The following is an 18,312-nucleotide window of genomic DNA, read 5'->3' as shown; positions in this document are numbered from 1 at the left end:
ACCTACTTATCTGTTGCATTTTTATTTGCAACAAAAAATTATAATACATTTGAGAAGTAAAGACTTTATTCTTCCTTAATTAGCTGTCCATACTTACCTGATTTGATGAGTGTAGGTCTCGTGGTTTCAGATCAGGACCTGGTCTAATGTGGTCTACATGTGAAAAAAGCACTGAAATCTCACTTTTTGTATTTTCACAAATAGAATTAAGGTTTCACAAATCTGAAACTGTGTTATAAAGAATCTTTAGCCTCTCTGGGATAATCCAGCCCAAATAAATCGGCTATGCAGCGATTTAAGAGGTTCAAACACGGACGATTGTTCGCTCAGCGCTGTAAAATAAATGTCCCTTAACTTTCCCCTTAACTGCCGAATCGGATGCTCTGAATCGGAAGCCAACTTCAGCGTCGTCCCCATGTCTGTGGCTGTTGATTGTGTTCACCTGGTGCCCTGTGTTGTCTCCTCCCCCCCCCACCTGTGTGGAATGGCTGATTAGTGTGTGTATTTAGGGTCTGTTGCCCTGTCTGTTTTGAGGCTGGTCGTGTGTGAGATCCTTGTGGTGGCTGGTGACTGTGTGCACAGGAACAGCAAGATTGAGGCTGTGTCCTGTGCTCAAGTTTAATAAATGCCCACACCGGGTTATATTTGTGGACGTTCTGCCTCTGCCTCCTTGCTTGGTCGGGCCGCTCAATTGTCAGCTTCACAAGCCTATACGTTTATAAAGTTATCAGTGCAGTCACCACAGGCAGATAAGAATTTACGGAGGTCATCGCTTCTCAAACATCAGAAACATTTACTTATAGTTTTAATCAGTGGTGTAGTGCGGATCACAGCTTACCACGGCTGAAGACTTCTCCACGCTGCTTTCAAACTGTGAGTTAACAACGTAGGCCCTACGCTTCACTGGGAGGCTGTCTGAAGGTGTACACATGTCTCAGATGGACTTGGTATCACATTAAGAACGATATTCAGTGATAAGTCGGGCAACAATAGCTGGTTTAAATTATTTATTCGAGCTCGCAATGTTTTGAACAGACATCCCCTGTCAACTCGTTTTTCTTTTTGTAGTCCTCGCTGTTCGCGTCCGGATATTGCCATCGTAACCACAACCTCACACACTGGTACTGAATATGCATCAAAGTCTTCCTACCGAGCCAAATATACCAACAGATTTATGTAAACGACAGAAGAAGCGATCGAAATGTGTATTTCAGTCGAAGGCCACGCCCCCACCTCTGTAAACCAGTTGATCGGGGAACCAGTTAATCCGGAACACCCGGCTGTCACCGAACCGATCCGGTTCGGGGGACATTACATTGGCTTACATGCATTTCCTGGAGACTTACCCTAACCTTAACCAACACATGCCTAACCCTAACCCTAACCCTAAACCTAATCAAGTCTTCACTTGGTTAGGTTTTCATTACATGTTACTTGTTAGTCGCTTTCATCCAAAGCGACTAACATACTCAATACTGTGGGCGACAGACAGACAGACAGACAGACAGAGTGCTACCCCTCTCACACACACACACACACACACACACACACACACACACACACACACACACACACACACACACACACACACACACACACACACACACACACACACACACACACACACACACACACACACACACACACACACACACACACACACACGCTTCAAATGAAGTTACATAAATGCTTGAGTTATGTTTTTATTATAATTACTGTGAAATATGCCTATTATGTTTTCGTCATTATTACAACAAATATACACTTGCAACTGATAACACTGGCAATGATTTTATATTTATTAGACTATTACCCCCGCGTCCAACGCCCACTACACCACTGGTTTGAATAGTAAAGTGTTTAATATGTACCTCTGTCACGATGCTTGAAGCTCCAACAGGTGCGTCATAGTCCCATCCATGTGTGCATCCTGTAGTCTTGTTGATGCCAGACGCCTCAATGGTTTCCAAATCAAGATCCACAGGTGTGAACATCTCACAGCTTTCAAAGCCTCCATCGTTGTTCAGTGGGAGGGTGAGATTTCTTTGTCGTTCCTCCGTCAGGTTGGGTCCTCGCTCCAGGATCCAGTCGGTGTTACAGGAATGTGGGAAGTTCAGTCCTACAAACACCTGACCGGCGATGTCGAAAGCAGCAAAAATGCTGAGGATGCATACTCCAGCCAACAGGCGTTTCTGGAAGCTACCAAACTCCCCGATCTCCCGCAGGATCTCCCCGAAGCTGCTCATAGTGATGCTTGTCTAAATGTACCGTGGTGCCACATCCCACATTCACTGTGATGTGATGGGTGTGCCAATCTGAAGGTGCTATACCTCAAGGAAGTGAGTGGATTTCTGTGTGCCAGAGGGGTCCACGAGGAAACCATATTGCAAATGAAAGAACAAAAGGAGAGTTATAAATATATAAGTGTGTTTTGTGCATTCATAAAAACAACGAAAAGGCGTTAGAATGTGAAATTCAGATATTGATGAGCTAGCAGCAAGTGCATTGGCTTCTATGCTATTGCTTCCCCCCCCCATCTAAGTCAGTAAATAATGGTTTAGTTCGTTGACACACAAGTGCAACAGCCTGGGGGTTTTCATGTTTCTGTGGAGATCAAGTGTGTTTAAGTAAGTAAGTAAAGTTTATTTATAAAGCGCTTTTCACAGACAAAGCGCTTGACAAAACAATAAGACATCCATATAGGAGGCGTACAATGATCAATGAACCCACATGTTAAGAAGACATAAAAGCACCAGAGCATAATTTAAGACACAATAAAAAAACTATAAAACAAAACTTACAAATGAAATTTAAAACAAACAAAAATAAAAAACATAGTAGTAATGTAATGTGAAATATAGAAACGGAACAAATATCCAAAAATAAGAGATCAAAGCAATACTTGCAATCTTAGTAAAAAGCAAACAATTGCAACCATAACTTCTCGTAACGAAGATAACTGGTAGAACTAGTTTAGTCTGTTGATATGTACATCTGAGAGTTGTGTGTGTGTGTGTGTGTGTGTGTGTGTGTGTGTGTGTGTGCGTGCGTGTGCGTGTGTGCGTGCGTGTGCGTGTGCGTGCGTGTGTGTGTGTGTAGGGATAGTATGTGTACGTGTATCTACTTGTTTAGAAGAACCAACCAGTCCACCACTTGAAACCGGCTCGAGTGCGCTAGAATTTGAAAACACACAGCCGGAAAAAATCTACCACTTCCTTACAGAGCCCCTCCCCCAACACACACGAACGCGCACATGACCAATGAGGGCACGGGATAAGTTCGTGCCCCGATGGAAGGCTGACAGGCAGGTAGGCCATCCAGTTACTTTAGCCGGCTCAGATGATTGGTCGTGCTTTGTACAGCACTATAGCTTCCACAGATGACATTTTGTTATGGATTTGTTGTCAAAGCACTTCAGATATTCATTGCTATCGGGATGTTAAGAGCATTCCATGGAATATAACAACAAGTGTATCTCGAGCTGGTTTCTCAAACTTACCTACCCCACCTTTAATTACTTTTGACACTAGTATAACATATGTTCTAAATAAACAAGTATGCTTTGAACAAGCAACTTTATATTCCAGTCAATGGTCAGATAAGGGGTTAGCTACACATTCATGCTTTTACACAAGTCATTCACCTGGGTAAGTGGCATATCATTTTACAATTTACACAAAAAGTAAGAGGGAGCAGCAAACAGTACATTGTATTTTACAACTGTTTCCATATAAGAACAATGAAGCATGCCACTGTTCTTGTTTGAATCCTTAAACATCTTAGCAGCATTAAAAGGTCTTGAATTACATGAACAAATTACATTTCTGTTCAGTCAGGTTTGTGTTCTGCAACTGGAGAATAATAGTCAATATGCAAGTTTGTTGTAGTTTGTGAACACACCACCAAGTTTGAGTAGTGAAAGATGGGCTCCCTTCTGGCCAGCTGGACTTCTACATAACTATTAAAGGTCCTGGTGAAGTGCTTCTTTTGGGTCCCGAATATACAGTATCTATAGCACACCATTACTTGCAATTCTGCACAATTACTTCGAACATGAACAACTCTTAACCGTTTGGATTGGTTTGGTTATTGGAGTCTAAACAATGTCCATAACCCACACATTGCTCTCAAGAACTGCATTGAATTCTGAACGGAGATCTGGGAAGTTCTCAGAGCTGTCAGCTATGAGCAGAATATTCCCACATGTGTGCGCAATCGGTCTTCTTGTGAACTCTGTCATGTTCTCAAATCCCACGTAGATGCTGTCGGTCACGATGAGATCAGATCCTGTGCAGAACCGTAGAAACTTATGAAGTTTACTCTCATCTAGAGATGTCCCGATCCGATCACGTGATCGGAGATCGGAGCCGATCACGTGATTTTCAAAAAATCGGAAACGGGATAAAAAGATCGGGGATCGGGATTTTTTAAATTTTTTTAATTATTTTATTTAATGTTACAAAACAAAAATGACCATGTTCACGTCTTAAAGTCATCCTGAGGACTTAGTTTTGGTTTAAAAGTACACAACATCATGTATGTGTTGCTTCCTTTGGGCTTGTTTTCAGACCTGGTTGCTTATTTCTATGAAATCTGGCAACAGAGTGGGCGCATTGTTGTAGTGGAAATTTTTATTATATCCTTATATGCTTAAACCAAATGCTTCTTATTTCCTGAGATGTGCTTTCTTCTTCTATTCTACTCTCCGTTGGGTTTATTCCCAGGCGCTTCAAGGCCACAGAGCTGCTTTGGCTACTGGGAGACTCATACACAGTCACACCGCCACTCACTGCTCTGAGAACCGTTATGCTATCTACAGCTCAAGGCCAGAAGATGTCTAATAACAATGTGACCGTGTGAACACAAGAGTTATAACATTCCCACTCTTTTTCTATATAACCTCTGCTTTTTCATTGTACTGCGCACACTCGGGCAGACTATCCTATACTCTGTTCGACTTGTGTCTATAATTATATCTGTATCATGTATTTGAAGCTTCAAATAAATAACCCAAAAGACAGCTCTGCTCGATTCACCATTTATTTGTTTTGATCACTTTGACTTGTACTCTCCAGCCGTGTTGGGTCCTAGATTTCCATAACAAGTGGCGTTGTCGGCAGGATCTCTGCAAGTTCGATTGGGGACACCTCCGGACGCTGGTGGGTGCGCGCTCCAGGATCCTCGGATCCTCCTCTACCTCGACAGAAACCGTACGGGACGAGAGGACCAGCGCCGGGGTGGAACTGATTGACTTCACGAGATCCAACGAACTCAAAGGGCTTTCAATACTCGGTGAGATGTACAGAGTCTAAATTGTTTAAAGTTAAACGTAATTAAACTCGACATGACATTTATGAGAGGGACTGCTCGAAAGTAGGATATTTGGGATATCTGTATCATCGACGGATGAAAAAATAGTGTTTTGGTAACACGGGGTGTTTTGGTAACACTTAAAGACTTTGTTATGGGAGCAAAGCAGGGTAGGGGATTTGTACATTCTCCTGAGGGTCCGATTATGGATGTCATGCGAGCAAAATATGGTGAAGACAGGTATGAAGATGGAATGAAGGGTAAAAATAAAGTTAAAGTAAAAGACTTATAGAAAACTGGACACTGATAGAAAGTGTTTATAATACTGGAGAGTAAAAAAAAAAGCCAGTTGGCCTTGGGCATTAAATAAAATATTAAGGTTGAAGATGAATGTGAAGAAAAGAAATACATTATTTCCAAAAGACATGTAAACCCCAGACATCTCTGTGTCCTTCCATTGCAGGCCTGAATGACCTCTCCTCGACTGGGTATCCCTTCCCTCCTCCGGCGTACAACCCTGGCAATCCGGTTGGCACACCTCAACCACCTCCAACGCCACTACAAGCCCCAGCCATGCAGTCAGCGTCAACTCCAAGCTCGTCCACCCCCATCAGGCCCAAGTAGATGGGGACAACAGCGGGATAAACAAACCCGATGCCCTAGGAGACCAAGCAGGTGTTTGGGAAACAAACCTCAGTAATGCTCTCAACGGACTCACAGACACAGCGCAAGCTAAGCAAAATGCTGGCCGCTCACAATACCGAGGGAGAGGCAGAGGAGGTTTTTAGAGGCAGAGGACGAGAAGCAAGACCTTCAAGTGTGGCAGTGTTGAACATTGGATTATGGGACTGCTCACAGAACACTGGCAGTGGAGGCAGAGGGGGACAGCAAGGACGGGGCCACCATTCACAAAGACTGACCTACACCAGATGGGGAAGGGGCCCAATCGAGCGAGACGGAAATTCAGCTAGCAGCATCTAACCAGGGAAGTGACACACACACACACACGCATCATACATGCTATTGAGAAATTAGAAGAATTAGAGAACATGTCTGTGGTTAAAGAGGGTACATATTTGAAATATGACAGTGAATGTTTGCATTAAGAAATGTCCCACACTGACTTTAGCTATCATGGGTGTTGGTTACATTTTTGGTTGATTCTGGGGCTACACATTCTGTGGTAAAAAAGGGCAGATTTGCCTGAATGCAAATTTAGTGATAGATTTATTCACTCAATAGGAGCTGGGTAACTGTAACGGAGAAGTTTCTGTACCACTTCAGAGTGGAGATAACGGTGTTGACAGTAATCCATTTCCCACATCAGTAAAAAACAGTTATTTTATCATCTGTCTGCCCAACACATTTACTGGGCAGAGATCTGATTCTCCGGTTCGGCTTGGACCTCATTTTCCCACAAATGAGGGTCTTAAAGTCCGACAGCCATCTCCTACGATGGTTAAAAAAAGTGTCATTTGATGATAAATAACTGGTGAATGTGTATCAATGGGCTGCTGACATATCCTGATTCTCAGGCGTTGTTGCGTTTGACTGATCAACGTGTTTTCCACCTGCTGTGTGGAGGCTTCTCATTTGCATTGTACTGCTAACGTTGTTGATGATGATGCATGTAGATACTATGATGAGTTTTCTGCAATGTTTGAATGATGAGCTCATGTTTAAAACAATGTATTGGAATTCGCTGTGTAGCGCTATCTCTGTTAGACTCACACACACACAAAACCAGCTGTATCAAATCCCAGGGGCGGTCCACACATTTCACTAGCCAGGGGGCCCACTGATAGATGGAGGGATTTGGGTCCAATCGTTAAAGATTGGGAGTCAGTCACTGATTGGGCACCTACACACACAGAATATGTCATGTACTCTATGTCACGTGACGTGTATCAAATGAAAATGTGCACGAACGTAGCCGTTCTGCGCACATTGCTGATGGTTGAGGATGATAAGGTAATTCTCATATCTCTGAGCTTCCTGCCGCGCTTTCAGATGTGCCATACTCACTCTGGGCAGCTCACAGATATGACGTAGGGTTAATGTCCACGTTCCGTTCCGTACCCATTGAAACGTGAAGCTGTTGATGGCATTCGGCCAGTGTTTACCTCTCTGCTTAAACAAGGGGTCATTATCAATCAATCAATCAATCAATCAATGTTTATTTATATAGCCCAATATCACAAATGTTACATTTGTCTCAGTGGTCTTCACAGTGTGTACAGAATATCAGTATGACAATACGACACCCTCTGTCCTTAGACCCTCACATCGTACAAGGAAAAACTTCCAAAGAAAACCCAGTCATTATTCCGTGTAACGATTCCAGTGTTTCCTGTCAAAAAGACAGAGACAAAACCTCCTGACGAGTGGAGATTTGTCCTGGATTTACGATGTAAATGCAGCTGTGCATGCACGCTCGTCCGGAATCCTTATCTGATTATTTCCCAAGTTCCAGCCTCTGTAACATTTTTACTGCCATAGATGTCTCAAATGCATTTTTTTCAGTGTTCCGGTACACAAAGACAGTCCATTTTTGTTCACATTTGAATATAATGGTAAACCTTACACATTCACACGTTTGTGTTAAGGCTAAATGGTAAAAAAGTCCAATATGTACAAAGAACAGTTACATTTTTGAGTCATGTCATTTCAGATAAGCGTATTGCATCATTGGCTGCTCTGCCAAAACCTGTCACTAAGCGACAGATGATGTCATTCTTGCGTATGTGTTCATAACACACGGCTGTTGTTATGCTTGCTGTGATGTTACATTAGTCCGTTCTCTGCTTGTAATTATGCCGAAGCTTCAAAGTTGTATTTATCATCTGAATTTGCCGAAACAAGTTTAATATTCTGAAAGCCAATACTTTGAAGATGTATAAGTCAGGTGTCTTGAGTAGTCAAAATTACCTACAAATCATTGTACACATTAGTACATATTATTTTCCACTTGTTACCATTGTGAGTCTATTTTTATGCAGCTCTGTGTGATTTTGTAGCTACAATTCAGACTAATACACTACCAGAAGTGGAATAAGTACTCAGATCTTGTACTTGAGTAAAAGGAATAAGTACCAGAGTGTTACAGTAACAGTCCTGCATTCAAAAGGTTCCTCAAGTAAAAGTAGAAAAGTATTATCATCAAAATATAGTGAAAGTAAAGACAGTAAAAGTAGTGATTGTGCAGATTGGTCCATTTCAGAATAATATATATGATATGTTTTATAATGATTGATCATGAAAGTGTTCTCAAAGCTGGTGAAGGTGCAGCTAGTCTGAATGGCTTTGTAGACTGCAGGGTAGCTGGTGGAGGTGCAGCTAGTCTGAAGTACTTTGTAGACTGCAGGGTAGCTGGTGGATTCACTCCAGGTGGAACTAAAGTCTGATTCAACACTTGATTATATTTAACATCCTTCATCCACATCTGTGAAGTAACTAAAGGTATTACATACATGTAGTGAAGGAAAAGTACACCATTTACCTCTGACTTATGTTTACTGCCAACCTAAAAGTACCTCAAAAAATAGTAATCAATAATGTATTGAAAAGTTATTTGCTGATTGGTTTTTATATTGGCTCAGACAGGTTGTATGGGAGGCCCAGTCTACGTACACTCTAAAAACAAATGCCTTGGCTTAACAAAGAAAATCAAGGCAATAGGTTGCATCGATGGTTATTGAGTTAAGACAACTTCTATTGAAATGTTGTTAAAGCAACAAAGCTATTTGGGTTAGGGGAGAAGGCTTTTCCTCTACAATCAGAGGTGTTTTCAATTACCACTTACTTAATAATTGGTAGCATAAACACAAGTTCTTAAGTTGATTACTCCAAAAGTTCCAACTTGTTTTACCGTAAAATTGTATGTACTTAATTACCACATGTTGAACATGAACACATGTTTTTAAGTTGACAACCATTTATAAATTAAGTTGCTCCAAATAATATTGTATTCAATAGGGGTTTTCTCTTAGCTTTTTCATGTTTTTGCCATTAAAGAAAGAAATTAATTGATTCCACAACAACAATATTAGGCAATTCACTTTTTATTTTGAACTGCAGGTGTTTATTTCAACACATGATGTTTCAAAAGGAGAGACTTCATTTAGTTTGAACATTGCCTGAAGACGAACTTCTCATGGTGTGCACACCTAGACCGGACTTAAAAGACGTTCCTCTGACCAACGCAGACCTCATTTTGTATGTTGATGGGTCTGCCTCTCGCGACCAAGGGGGCACTAATCGGGTGGGTTTTTCTGTTGTTTCAGATTCTGCTGTACTCCGTTCTGGACCGCTTCCATGTCACCTCTCAGCACAGGCAGCAGAGCTCATCGCACTAACTGAAGCCTGCACGTTTGCAGAAGGCAAAACCGTGACTATTTACACTGACTCACGATATGCTTTCGGGGTAGTACACGATTTTGGGACTATTTGGAAGTGTAGACAATTTCTTAAATCTGATGGCAAACCAGTGCTTAACCATGTACTGGTTGCAGGCTTACTAGACGCCATTCTGCTCCCATCTGAGGTTGCAGTCTGTAAATGTGCCGCACACGCAAGCAGTACAGACCCAGTTTCCCTAGGACATGCGTCTGCTGACTCAGCCGCAAAGGCAGCTGCTCTGACTCCTCTCGCACCTCACGCACACTCATTTGTTAAAATCCCTGTCTCCTCCTTCACTGACAAAATGTCATCACTGACTTCCATGCAGCAGCTAGCTACGCCAGTTGAGAAGGCTCAATGGAAGGCTGCTGGGGCTGTTTTTGACCCAACCTCCAGCATCTGGGTGGGTCCAAATTCTTGTCTTCCAAGACATTTTTTTCCCTCATTTCGCTAAGTTGACACATGGGTTGGATCATGTGTCAAAAAGAGGGATGTTAGAGTCTATCAATCAGGAGTGGTTCACAAGGGGGTTCACAGTAACAGCTCAAAAGCACTGTGAGGCATGCCTAATTTGCATTATGCAAAATTCTGGTAGACCAGTAAAGGTTACAGGACCCGGAGCACATCCACCTCCCACCAGGCCATTTGAGCACCTAATGCTGGATTTCATTGAGCTTAGCCCATCAGAGGGTAAGAAGCACTGTCTGGTGGTGGTCGACATGTGGTCCAAATGGGTTGAAGCTTTCCCAGTAAAAGCACAGACAGCAAATACTGTGGCAAAGGCACTACTGAGGGAAATCATTCCTAGATGGGGACTACGAGACAACATTTCTAGTGACAACAGTTCACATTTTGCTAATGAGGCCATTACGCAGATAGGAGAATACATGCATGGGCATGGACATCAGAAAGCATTGTGCTTATTTGGGGTGGAAAGAGAGAACGGCACAATCAAAAACAAACTAGCAAAATGCTGTGCAGACACAGGTCTGTCATGGACACAAGCTCTGCCCATTGTGCTGATGTACATGCGGATGCGGAAAAGAACACGGAGTCAACTCAGCCCATTTGAAATCCTTTTTGGGGCTCCTCCACAGATTGGACTCAAGGCTCCAGGATGTCCTCTTCCCTCCACAACTTTGTGCGAGGATGCTATGTTGTCATATTGTGTTAACCTATCATCCACTTTAGCAGACATCCGACGTCAGGTAGCCGCAGCCTTGCCTACCCCTGCCACTGGTCCGCTTCACCGCCTTCAACCCGGCGATTTCGTGCTGATCAAGGATTTCCGGAGAAAGAGCTGGAAATCCAATCGTTGGCAAGGTCCCTACCAGGTGCTTCTCGTCACCCAGACAGCGGTCAAGGTCGCAGAGAGAGCTACGTGGGTCCACGCCAGCCACTGCAAGGTCGTGGTCACAGGAAAGGAGAAACGGTAGAAACAGATGACAACAAGTGACGTGTCCAAGTCACCAACAGAGATGACAACAAGTGACGTGTCCTAGTCACCACCAGCACCACACTTGCACTACATACACCAAAACACACTACACACAAGGTGTCACGAGCGAGTGCCAGCTGAGCGGTTCCATATGCTCTCTGGTTCCTCGTTTGTGTTATCGGTGTGCGGAGTCTGACGGTCCGTGTTACGAAATCGACCGAGAGAATACACTCACACACACCATGGAACATTTCCCCCTCGTGATGAGGGCTCGCCTGGAGAGACGACAACGCAACCGTGAGCAATGTGAATACTACTGGAGAGCCTGGACACTCATAGAATGGTTCCTCTGCATACTGTAAGGAAATATTTGTATGTATTCATGTTAGCAAACTATGAATAAGCTTAAAATGGGAAATGATTTGTGTAAAAACTGTGAGCTGGATTTGGGGCCTGTTGACATGTGGTTTTTGAGGACAAAGGAAGATGGGGGAAGGTGAGGGTTTGATTTACAGTCAACTCAGATCTAGGAGATAATGAAGCTAAGCTACTGTGATTGGGGAAACTTAAGAAGTGAGGTGTTGGTGATATTTGGGCAGCCAATCACGGAGGTCTGGAAGGGAGGATCAGATAACTCCTCCCATTGTAAGCGATGTATTAGACAGGAACCACGCTGTGTTCAGTCTCTTTCCTCTGGCTGGCTCACGTGAGTATCAGGTAAATATGGGATCCCAAAGATAACTGTATTGAATTTGTACTGTATTGATTGTATTGCATTGTCATATTACCATTAAAGTAGATTATTGTTAAACGGTTAATTGTATGCTCTGGATTCCTTCCTGTATGATAACCAGCTTGTTAGGGACGCGCGGAGATTTGAAAAGCGGACTAGTAATCCCTTCAAATTTCTAACAATACTTGCCATGATAGTTGTGTTAGGACTAGTCCTATATTTTATGTATCCATGGTCAGCATACAGCATGTCAGCCAAAATCGAGGTATCTAAGAGGTACATGGGGAAAGCAGGGCGAACCACATTTATTTTATTTTGTTGTCTGTATGTATGTATTCGGCGCCGACCCGTGTGGCACATTTTACATAGACATCGCGCCCAAAACTCAGACCCCGGAAAAGCGCAAGCAACCTTTGACGCCACTGTTGACATCCATAGGTACATCTACATTGCATCTATACATAGGCGATAACGACCATAGCAACATTGATGTGGGTCAGACCAGTAATGGGATCACCGGTAACGTCTGGTGGCACACTCTGAGATCATTCTTGCAGGCCGCAGGACAACATGGGCAGGGTTCATACACTTTTTCATCAATGATTTTTAATGACTTTTCCATGACTTCTCAATGACCTTTACCTCATTTTCCATGACCAAACAAAAATTACCACTGAAAATGGTTTATTTGAACATGGAACAGGAAAATCAGGTCTGCATATGAAACGCCTATCTAAAACAAATCCAATAGTAGGCTTACTAGCTTCTACACGCTGAAGCAACTGTAGTCAGGGAGGCAAAGTCATCAGGTATGAAAAAGGTGACAAGGATCCGAGCCCCCCGACCCCATGGAATATCGGCTTTAAAATTAGGAATAACAGATGATTTTAGCAGTCAGAGCAACTAAAGCAGCAGTGTTAATAATAACAGAAACGCCAAAGAGTCACATCTAATAGAAATATATAAAAGCATTTGTTTTAATTGTGTCGCAGTCAGTTTATAATTTTGGCAGCACTGTTGAGCATTTTAAAAATGTATTTGCATGCCTCTGTACAAGGCTTAGTCTTTCTATCTTTATAGCCACTGGTGTAAAGTAGCTAAGTTCATAAACTCAACAAGTACTATACTTGGGTACAATTTTGAGATACTTTATTTAAGTATTTCAATGTGTTGCTACTTTGTACTTCTACAGTTCAGAGGTACATGGTGTACTTCTACTCCTCTACAGTTCAGAGGTACATGGTGTACTTCTGCTCCACTACAGTTCAGAGGTACATGGTGTACTTCTGATCCACTACAGTTCAGAGGTACATGGTGTACTTCTGCTCCTCTACAGTTCAGAGGTACATGGTGTACTTCTGCTCCACTACAGTTCAGAGGTACATGGTGTACTTCTACTCCTCTACAGTTCAGAGGTACATGGTGTACTTCTGCTCCACTACAGTTCAGAGGTACATGGTGTACTTCTTCTCCATCACAGTTCAGAGGAACATGGTGTACTTTTCCTCCACTACATGTATGTAATACCTTTAGTTACTTCACAGATGTGGATGAATGATGTGAAATCTAACCAAGTGTTAAATCAGACTTTAGTTCCACCTGGAGTAAATTCACCAGCTACCCTGCAGTATACAAAGTACTTCAGACTAGCTGCACCTTCACCAGCTTTGAGAACACTTTCATGATCAATCATTATAAAACATATCATATATATAATTCTGAAATGGACCAATCTGCACAATGACTACTTTTACTGTCGCTACTTTAACTATATTTTGATGATAATACTTTTGTTCTTTTACTTGAGTAACATTTTGAAGGACTTAGACTGTAACAGAGTATTCCTACACTCTGGTACTTCTCCTTTTACTCAAGTACGAGATCTGAGTACTTCTACTTTTACTCAAGTACAAGACCTGAGTACTTCTACTTTTACTCAAGTACAAGATCTGAGTACTTCTACTTTTACTCAAGTACAACATCTGAGTACTTTACTTTTATTAAGTACAATATCTGAGTATTTCTACTAAAGTACAAGATCTGAGTACTTCTACTCGAGTACAAGATCTGAGTACTTTTACTTTTCTGAGTACTTCTACTTTAACTCACGTACAAGATCTGAGTACTTCTACTTTTACTCAAGTACAAGACCTGAGTACTTGTACTTTTACTTAAGTACAAGATCTGAGTACTTCTACTTTTAAGAACAACATCCGAGTACTTCTACTAAAGTACAAGATCTGAGTACTTCTACTTTTACTCTAGCACAATATCTATACTTATACCACCTCCGTTTATAGCCTATGAAAAAAACTATTAGAAAACGAAGGCTAAAGCTAACGTTAGCAGATAGTGACAATGTATGCTAGCTTGCTAGCTAGCTCAACGATTCCTTAAATGATATTGCGACAGAAAAACTTTTCAGTTCACATCACGCTCTGCCGCTCCGACAGGGAGCTCTGCTCTGAACACCTGAACGGCCCGTTCTAACAGCTGTTCACCAGCGGTGCAGTCTGTGCCACAGTGACTCCGCACAGTTAACGAACGCACCGTAGCTAATGTAGCTAAACTGACCCTCATCCAGCAGCAGAGTTCAGCCGACAGGCAGGAAGACTCGAGCACACAGCTCGCGCTTCATATATTAAAAAAGAACACCATGCGCGTCATGATGGCACATGACCGCAGATTATTTCGGCGATTAGATAAAATGTAAATTATATTTGACGCAACTTTAGTTACATTTCCATGACCTTTCCAAAACTTTGGGAAAAATATTGTTTTCCAAAACTTTTCCAGGGCCTGGAATTTGCATTTTGAATTTCCATGACTTTTCCAGGTTTTCAATGACCGTACGAACCCTGCATGGGTCATGTTATGCATGCACCCTTTTCCCCCAGGACTCATCAATGTCCGTGCCAGTTCGTCCGTGCTCTCTGACCCAGGTTGAACACCTCTGTGCGTTTATGGCTCTGACAAGGCCCATCAAGGGTGAAGACCGCGTAACCGAGTGGCGTTATGCTCGGCAGCTTCCCCCACCATGCAGCAATCGGTCTAACTCCCCTTTGCGTGCATCCACGTTTGATACGACATACGCAAAGTACCAACCTGTCAGCCATGTGCACCCTAGTCATTTGAGAGGGATGAAACACAGCCTCTGCATCCAGAGAGTGTACCACAAAACGTCTCTAACACCACCTTATTTTTCCCTAGGAACTACTACTGGTTGTACTCGTATCCTACGGAACACATGCAGTTACGGTGCTTACAAAATCTCGTATCGTCACATATCCGGTGCCCCTGAAAGAATCCTTTCTAACGTAGCATTCCCTGATGTTAAACATATTTCCCTCCAACTGGCGTGGCCCAGTGATGCTGGGTTTAGCGCGCCACAAGATTACGTTTGGTTGTGCGGCGACAAGCTCTATCAAGTTCTGGCTCCTCTTTGGATAGGTACATGCACTCTAGTGGATTTGAATCCAGCAGTCACTGTACTCACGTCCTTAATGTACACGACACATCATTACCCAGAGTTCCAACACCCCGACCACCACAAGGTAAAAAGAGATCTGACGTCCGCTGGAGCTAAATTCATGGGTGGCCTGTTCCCATGGTGGGGTACAGTAAACAATGCCCATAAAATAGATACCTTACACGTCCGGCTAGAGAACCTCACTTACGAGACGACGCAAGGCTTCCAGGCATTGCCCCCATTCATAATAGCCTCTAGGAACATGCTCATGCAGCACCAATTTGCTCTTGACCTTTTGTTCGCCTGAAAGGGTGGCCTGTGTCATGTGATCGGTGACTCCTGTTGCACTTACATTCCCGACGCCACCAAGAACATCAGTGACACCGTGCTGCATCTCAACGACCTGTTAGCCGACATGAAAGCGATCATTTTTGGCCTATTAATCAGTTGTACCTGTTTGATTATCCCAATACTGAAGAAGTGCGTTTCCAGCATGGTATCCTCAGCTTTCGTTCGGTATACTGCTATTCCATTACACGACAATCCTTTGCGCCACAGTGAGATAGACCAGCTAGAATCAGAAGAGCCTGATTCCGACACTACAATATAATCATGTGTACCCTCCTCTCTTATGCTTACATTATATTGGAGTCTGTCCTCCACAAAAACAGCCAGTTTTCTATGATATATTTGTGATGTGTTTACTTAAACCAGCGATGGAGTGTATTCATTGATGTGTTATATCAGTCTATCCTGTCATTTGTTTTTTTTATTGATCAAGTATGATCAAAAGGGGAGAATGTAGTGGACATTTTTATTATATCCTTATATGCTTAAACCAAATGCTTCTTATTTCCTGAGATGTGCTTTCTTCTTCTATTCTACTCTCCGTTGGGTTTATTCCCAGGCGCTTCAAGGCCACAGCTGCTTTGGCTACTGGGAGACTCATACACAGTCACACCGCCACTCACTGCTCTGAGAACCGTTATGCTATCTACAGCTCAAGGCCAGAAGATGTCTAATAACAATGTGACCGTGTGAACACAAGAGTTATAACATTCCCACTCTTTTTCTATATAACCTCTGCTTTTTCATTGTACTGCGCACACTCGGGCAGACTATCCTATACTCTGTTCGACTTGTGTCTATAATTATATCTGTATCATGTATTTGAAGCTTCAAATAAATAACCCAAAAGACAGCTCTGCTCGATTCACCATTTATTTGTTTTGATCACTTTGACTTGTACTCTCCAGCCGTGTTGGCTAATAGTAGCAGTAAGCGAACGAGAGGCTACGTTCAGCTGGTGACTCGGGAGTCGGCACAGAGAAAATGTCAGGAGTTTGGAAGTATTATAAAATTGAAAGCGAAGGCAGTGTAACAGCCAGATGCAATGTTTGCAAGAAGGAGGTTCCGCGTGGTGGAAAGAACAGAGCTACGTTCAACACGACCAATCTAATACGCTACCTGAGAAACAAACACCAACAACAACACGGCGAGTACACAGCGGCCACTCGGGTAACGGCACTGAAGCAACCGACACTTTCAGAGGCTTTTAAAAGGAAAGAGAAACTGCCCCAGAACAGTGAAAAGGCCAACACAATAACAGCCAAGATAGCTGAATTCATCGCGTTGGATGACCAGCCGTTATCTGTTACCTTTTTTTTCTCTTAATGCATTGCATAAAGATCGGATCGGGAAAAATCGGTATCGATCAGATTGTCAAAATCAAATGATCGGAATCGGATCGGGAGCAAAAAAAGGTGATCGGGACATCCCTCTCATCGAGCTCTCTGATGAATCTTTTCAGATGATTTGCTACCTCCTTTTGGTTTGTAGTCAAATCAACATCACATTTCAGTAGTTTGCAGGTCAGACAACAACTTAGTCAGTGCCTCTGGACTGAGGTCGAGATGTTGATGGTTAATCTCCCTCCAGCAGTCAATAACGAACATCGGTTTTTGGACCATCTCTTTGTGGGCAATTTCTTCAATTATTTTAGGAAGATTCTCTGCGCTGACTTTCCTTCTACAGCCATAGCTGCCGAGAACCTCCAAAAGGTCATCAGTGTCAACTGCAGTGAAATCAGTCAGCGCTTTGTAAACCGTGATCGTTTTCCTCGCGTCCAGAAGAGAAGCCATTTACCATTTACTGAAAAATCCTACAATGTGATTTCCTGGATTCTTTCCCCCCATTCTGTCTCTCGTAGTTGAAGTGTACCTTGGATGAAAATTACAGGCCTCTCTCATCTTTTTAAGTGGGAGAACTTGCACAACTGGTGGCTGACTAAATACTTTTTTGCCCCACTGTATATCCTTTTGTTGTTCGTAAATGGTTATCAATGTGGCATCCCTTCATTTAAAACTGTGTGTTCTGTTTCTCTCCTCAGCTGATTTAACGGTGAACACGGAGAATCATGACGATGCGTTTGAGGCACCAACGAGTGTTTAAATCTGTGTGTGTTCATAATCGTGATAATGTGTTGATGCATAACCCGCCTAATTGCTTCAATGGTTTAACTTTAAATCAATCAGTTTTGATAATTTACCGTTTGTTTAGTTTAGAATTACCACAACGAAACACAGTTAACTTTTTGGAAAATTCTATCTTTTGGTCACAGTGTTAATTAAAAATAGGTTTGACAAATAGGAATACAAAAAGTACATTTGATATTAAAATCCTGGGTATGCAGAAAGCTCCAAACATTTACTAATTTTTTTGTTGCAAATGTAGAGTCGAAATTCATTGGAATTGTATGTCTGTATAATAATATTAATAATAATAATAATATTAATTATTTGCTTTTTATTAATTTATATAAAGTTGTAATACAAGCGGCCGAGATGGGTTTCCTCCGCCGGGTGGCTGGTGTCTCCCTTAGAGATAAGGTGAGAAGTTCGGTCATCAGGGAGGGACTCGGAGTTGAGCCGCTCCTCCTTCGCGTCGAAAGGAGCCAGTTGAGGT

General features: G+C 42.5%; 1 protein-coding gene across 1 annotated transcript in view; it reads right to left on the bottom strand.

The window, feature by feature from the left end:
• The window catches only part of LOC117465683 (solute carrier family 22 member 13-like), a 28,070-nt gene extending 25,824 nt beyond the window's left edge, over nucleotides 1–2,246 (bottom strand). Inside the window, exon 1 of the mRNA XM_034108648.1 lies at nucleotides 1,872–2,246. Within this exon, the coding sequence (XP_033964539.1) occupies nucleotides 1,872–2,246 (375 nt within the window). The remainder of the gene's footprint in view (nucleotides 1–1,871) is intronic.
• Nucleotides 2,247–18,312: the final 16,066 nt, after the last annotated feature.

Source organism: Pseudochaenichthys georgianus, chromosome 20, assembly GCF_902827115.2.
Source record: "Pseudochaenichthys georgianus chromosome 20, fPseGeo1.2, whole genome shotgun sequence".
NCBI classification, from domain to species: domain Eukaryota; kingdom Metazoa; phylum Chordata; class Actinopteri; order Perciformes; family Channichthyidae; genus Pseudochaenichthys; species Pseudochaenichthys georgianus.
The sequence above is the reverse complement of the archived record's forward strand: the minus strand, read 5'-3'. Positions and strand labels throughout refer to the sequence as shown.